The sequence below is a fragment of the Glycine soja genome, chromosome 1 (assembly GCF_004193775.1).
Source record: "Glycine soja cultivar W05 chromosome 1, ASM419377v2, whole genome shotgun sequence".
Taxonomy (NCBI): Eukaryota; Viridiplantae; Streptophyta; class Magnoliopsida; order Fabales; family Fabaceae; genus Glycine; species Glycine soja.
Window position 1 is genome coordinate 50,860,443 of NC_041002.1, and position 6,000 is coordinate 50,866,442.

General features: G+C 42.0%; 1 protein-coding gene across 1 annotated transcript; it reads right to left on the reverse strand.

Annotated features, from left to right (window-relative positions):
* Positions 1–3,210: 3,210 nt before the first annotated feature.
* Positions 3,211–5,560, reverse strand: LOC114419796. Its single transcript, XM_028385586.1, has one exon. The coding sequence runs from the start codon at positions 5,454–5,456 to the stop codon at positions 3,489–3,491; it is 1,968 nt and encodes a 655-aa protein (XP_028241387.1). The 5' UTR covers positions 5,457–5,560; the 3' UTR covers positions 3,211–3,488.
* Positions 5,561–6,000: the final 440 nt, after the last annotated feature.

Sequence of the window (6,000 nt, forward strand, 5' to 3'; positions counted from 1 at the left end):
CACACTGGGATGCTGTGAAATGGACACTGAGGTATCTAAATGGATCTTTGAAAGCTGGATTAAGGTACAAGAAGACAACACATGAGGCAACAATCACAAGCTCTGTAGATGCAGATTTTGCAGGAAATGTAGATACAAGAAAGTCCTTAACTGGATATGTGTTTACTTTGTTTGGAACAACAATCAGTTGGAAAACAAATCAATAATCAGTTGTTGCTCTTTCAACAACTGAAGCAGAGTACATGGCCCTAACTGAAGGAGTTAAGGAAGCAATTTGGCTAAAGGGAATGGTAAATGAGCTTGGAATAGCACAATCCTGTGTCATAATTCATTGTGACAGTCAAAGTGCTATTCATTTAGCAAATCACCAAAGTTACCATGAGAGGACAAAACATATAGATGTGAAACTACACTTCATCAGAGATGTGATTGATTCTGAGAAGGTGAAGGTGGAGAAGGTTTCAACAGAAGAAAACCCTAATGACATGTTCACAAAGTCTGTATCTACTGTCAAGTTCAAGCACTGCTTAGACTTGATCAATTTTGAAGATGCCTAAAGCAGGTTTAGTAGAAGTGCAGCCCTGAATCACAAGATAAACACTTGTTGATTTGGAGTCAAGGTGGAGATTTGTGGTGTGTGACTCAAAATCACAAAAGGCATAAATGGGAAGGTTTCAAGTGGTGCTGCCATAACTGAATTCAGTTATTATAACTGAATTGATTTTGGCACCAAAGTATAGCCTTTATTCCTAGGACTAGCATCTAGAGTGTATATAAACGTTTGACCATGGTATTCATTGATGGCAGGCTGAAAAACAAAGTAGTTGCAGAAAATTCAGAGTGTTCATAAGGAGATAGTGAGCTAGGTGATTGAGAGAAGTTTTGTTAAAAAGAAACCAAGAAAGATCAAAGCTAGCTGCTGCTTGTATTGAACTTGTAATTTTCATTATCAATGTGATGATGATGAGCTGTCATTTCTGTGCTTGTTTTCTGTTTTCTGGTTTTTTTTTTATCTTGTGCAGGTTCTAAGAGAAGCGGAACTGATAGAAGACCACAACAAAATCAACACAATTTATATAACATTCATAACATTTCTCTATTTATGGGTGAACCATCCACTTGACCTCCTTCTCCTAGGTTTTTGTTTTTCCCTGGCTCGATCGAACTGCATGAAAATTCAAACACTTTAAAAAACTATCATTTATTTTATTTTAATAAAAAGGTGAAGAAAAATTGTCATAAGCAATAAAATCATAGACCTTGTGGTTGTGGAGGATGTGGGAGTGATGGTATAATCAGCAGAAGCACAAGTGAAGGAGTCGTGGTCATAACCATAGACGCGAGCGCAAGAGCAGAACCATTGCCACAGGCGCATTCCAGGTTGAGGAACCACAGTCACTAGTGACGCAGGTGAACTTGCCGGCGACGTTGGATTCTCCTGGTTGTAGCGCGAAGCCCGTGTTGGAGATATGCGAGGTTCCAGCGCCAAATGGAAATGGTTGGCCAAACTTTGTAGCTAGCTGCACTTGTTGGTGGTAGTGAGTATTGCTGAATTCGAACCTAAATAATGTTAAAGACATAAAAAATCTTTACCACTTTTAGTCTTGGAACAAAAAGCTATGAAAAATAGTTACTTAGTAAAGAATCACCTGTCAAGAATTGGAAGAAAAATAGACTTCCGAAAGAGATGAACGAAATTTGCGCTGAAGTTCCCATAGTGGAGGTAAAGACTCCGCGGGAGAGGATACAAGTTCAGAATATATACATTGGAATATTTTTATATTTTAAAGCAATGGAGTACGTATTTTGTTAGCTGACGTGGTAAAGTTGGAAGTTTTTATGATCACAGATTGGAAGAAAACAAGCTTTTCCTCTTTTTAGTACTAGTTATACATAGGGAAAAGGAACACAAAAATGTCATGCTTATTTCTTGATCTGCTTTATACAAGCAGATCATAGGTTTCGGTTAGTAGACCACTTGGGCATGTTCTATGTTTTTTTTGTGTTCGTAAATGATGGGCGAGTATGAGTAATTGGGCTTAACTGTAACCCGGGCTTTGACTGCGCAGACATGTTTGTTGTGCAGAAGCATGGACTGCAAGTTTGAACAGTTGGTGAACCGTTTTCACCTTTTCTATACCTCTTGACTTTTGTCTACATTGACACTGATACAATGATTAAGACGAATCTACTTATCAACATACTGGCGTGAGAAACCCCTGTGCGAAAAATGGATTAGTTTGGCACTGGCCATAGCATAAGTATCGAAAAGCAATAGCTATACACGTTCTATTCACCGTGGAAATTTTTGCTTGGATTAGTTTATCTGTTTTATCCAAATGCTGTGTGGTTTGAGCTGACATTTTTTCAAGGTGAAGACATTTGACCATCGTCTTGAACGGGTTTTACCTACGTGTGGCATAAGCCTACGTGAAAAATATTTGTTTGACTAGTTAAAACTAGTATATGTATACCAAAAATTGTAGTCGTCTTTTTGCCCAGCATACGTGTGGTTTCATCTTCATTGTGTATTTATTCAGTAACGTATTTTCAGTCAGAAAGGAATTAAATCATCATGCAATCTAGATATTTTGCCCAGCAAAGAAAGAAAGAAAGATTTGTTAAGTATGTAAATATGCATTTCATAGCAGCTAGCTTCCATTCGGACTTGAATAGTATTTTGTTGAGAAGCTGTTTGCAACTTGCTATGATCCATAATCCAAGTATACAACCTCAGCTGCACCTAATTCTTGGTTCCACTTTCTAAAGTAAAGTCAATGGTTCTTTTCTTACTTCACGACATAGGAGAATATCGTCATAAATTTGCAAGTTAACTATATTTTATTTGCAATACAGTGTCATGATGTAATAAAAATATATTCAAGTAAACTAAAGGTGGGTTAGTTTGAACAGGTCCAACTTTAGCGTTCGAATCTTTTGGACCATGATCCATCGCCATAATTCAGGTCAACTAGACTTGTCCTTTTCTATCTATATATTCTCTGCTTTCTATTCGCCCCGAAAAGCCGAGGAATCGTTCAAAGCAATAAAATATTCTCTCGAGTCTTTTTCTATATGGTTCAGCCCAGCTATGAATAGTAAACTATTGAAGACAGCAAATCATGCAACGCTCTGCGATCTACCTTAAGGTAAAAAAATTGCTCAAGAAGAAAAATAGTGAAAATATGCTCAGAGTATTATTAGGTGGTGTTATATCAACATTTGAATAAAAATTGTGTCATGAAAATATTATCAGAAATCATACATACAGGGTCTGTTGAGCATGCAATTCAACCTTTGTAGAGTATAGAGTAACAGGGAGAGGAAGGAGGTGTAGAACACTAGAACAGATGGATGAGGAAAAACAATATTATCGGGACAATTGAACAAGTGAATCGATTGTATACACAGCGAAGTGAATGAAAGAACAAAAATGAATGAAAAAAAAAAGAAAGAAAAAAGAAGAACCTTTACAAATTAGAATGATCCTACTGATGCAAATGCAATTTATGGAATCCTCTAGGACCTCTAGACTGGTAAAGGTCCAACTTGGTCTTGGACTCCAACAACAAGGCCTCGATTGCTTGGTCATTAGCAATGGAGGATTGCTTGGAGGCCCATTCAATGACTCCAAGCACCTCAGCCTGAGCAAGTTCCTCGCTATCAGGGACGTGCATTGCAATGTAGGAGAGCAGAACCAGCGCTGGAATCTGAACCATCTCTTCCCCTCCAAAATACACCAGCTGAATCAAGTGCTTGGCCCCGCCGGCGATTATAATCGCCTTGGAGTGATCCACGTGAAGGTAGTTCTCCGTGCACGCGAATTTCGTGAGCGCAATCGACGCTTCCCTTGACACCTCCGCTTCCCTTTCGTCAAGAAGCTTCACCAATGGCCCTATCATCCTTGTCTCCGTCGCCTTGAAGGTCCTCGCCAGATTCCCAATCGTCTTTATGCACGGAATCAAAAGCTCCGAATCCGCTTTCTCTATTATCTTCACCACTTGATCAACAACGGCTTTGCAAGCAGGAGAGTTGGGCTTAAACGCGGATTTCCTTAATTCAGCATCTTTCTCTGCCACTGCTGTAATCTCCATCACCGCCATAGCCGAATTGTACTGCACAGCCTCCGTTCCTTTTTCAAGAAGAACAGCGAAACAGAGCAGTGCTCTTGATTCAGTAATGCTACGACAAATTGGCGAGTTTCCTTTCGCTAATTGCCAGAGAGCCCTCGCTGCCATTTCCTTCATGTTAGCCTTAGTCTTAGGATCCTCATGATCCCTTCCTTTCATGTTTATCCCCGAATGTGAATAGTTTGGCTGGTGATTCTGATTCTGATCCTGATTTCCTTGCTTGGCATCATTACCAACTCCATTGGTCTTGGGATTTGATTCGTTTCCGTGTTTGGTGGCAGCGTGCATTGCGATTGTGCTAGTAATTACTCTATGGAGATTTCGTGGTCTTTCACCCAAGGGATGTGGCATTCGTGCTTTGTTTTGGTTGTCGAGAAATGGATCTTCCATCTTGACGTTATTGGTGCTGGCGATGACGAGGGCGTGGATGGAAGTGGGTTTGGTGCTGACAATGGTGTACTTACTGTGCTCCTCGACGGTTTCGAAAGCGAGGTGACCGACGAGTAGCCTTATGATGTTGTGCTGGGCGAAAAGGTCCTGACACTTGGGGTAATTGGCGGCGAGTTCCGACACGGCCCAGGCCACGACAGCTTGCACTTTCATAGGACCTTCTTTGAGGATCTTCGCAAAGACGGAGCACGCGCCCACGTGGATCACGTGCTCAACGCTCTCGGGGTCACGCCCCAGAACCCCGATGGCACGTGCCGCGTGTTCCTGCCCTTCGGGTTTTCCTTCCTTCAGAAGCTTCAGAAGTGGGCCCACCCCGCCTTCTTCGATTATCAGCTTCCCGTAGCGGTCGCTGCTGCTGGCCAGCGAGACCAGCTGCGCGGCCGCGTCGGACCGGTCCTCCGCCGAGCCCGTGTGGAGGACGGCGATCTGCTCCCAGATGAGGCAGAGGATCGGGTCGTTCGCCGCGATAGGAGGGAGCCCGCCGATGTAGTCGCCGCCTCCGTCGCCGGCGGAGACGCGGAGGAGCCAGGAGACGTCGCCGGTGGAGTTCTCGAGGAGCAAGGAGACCTTGCGGAACGCGGCTCCCGGGTTGAGCGTGAAGACGCGCTTCATGAGGGCGTTGCCGCGGCACCTCAGGACCAGGGCGAGGGCCTTGTCGAGGACTTGTTCGGTTTCGTCGATGATGCGGCGCGTGGGACGCTCGTAGAGTTCGGAACTCGCACGCGCCGCCTGACGGAGCAGCGCCGCCAGCTTCTCCGTCTTGGACTTGAGGTCGCCGCATTCCTGCTTGAAGGAGCTGGCCTCGTCGGCGGCTTTGGTTACTTGGTCCGCCAGCTGGATCGGCTTCGCCAATATTTGCTTCACTATGTCACCCATCGGATCAAAAAATCGAATGGGCTTTGTTTGGCTTTCTTAATTTCGGGAGAAGGATGCGAATGCCTTTATGCGGTGGCTGAGGAGATTTTATTTTACCAAGTCAAACGCGCTTTCTTATCTTACTTCTCTTTTTATAAACCCGGTTTCAGTAAGCTCACCCTCCGGCTTCTCGTTAAACGCTACTGTTTAGATGGACTTGTTTAAAGTTAAACAAAGTTGTTTAAGAAACTCTAGTATCAGAACTGATGGTTTTAATATTGTGTTATTTAAGTGATTTATTTATGTAAATAATTGTTATTTAATTAACTATTATAAATGAAGAATTATTTTTTCAATCTAAAATTTAATGTGGAAGTTAAATACTTATTCTATCAATTTTAATATTAAAGTAATTTTTTATAGAAAACTTTTAAATTCATATGATATTATGTGATTCATAAATTTAAGATAAATAATTTATTTAAATCATTGATTTTCTAAATTGTGTCCACAAGACACACACGTCCTCTTCTTTCTTTATTTCAGCGATAATAGTTTTCTTTTT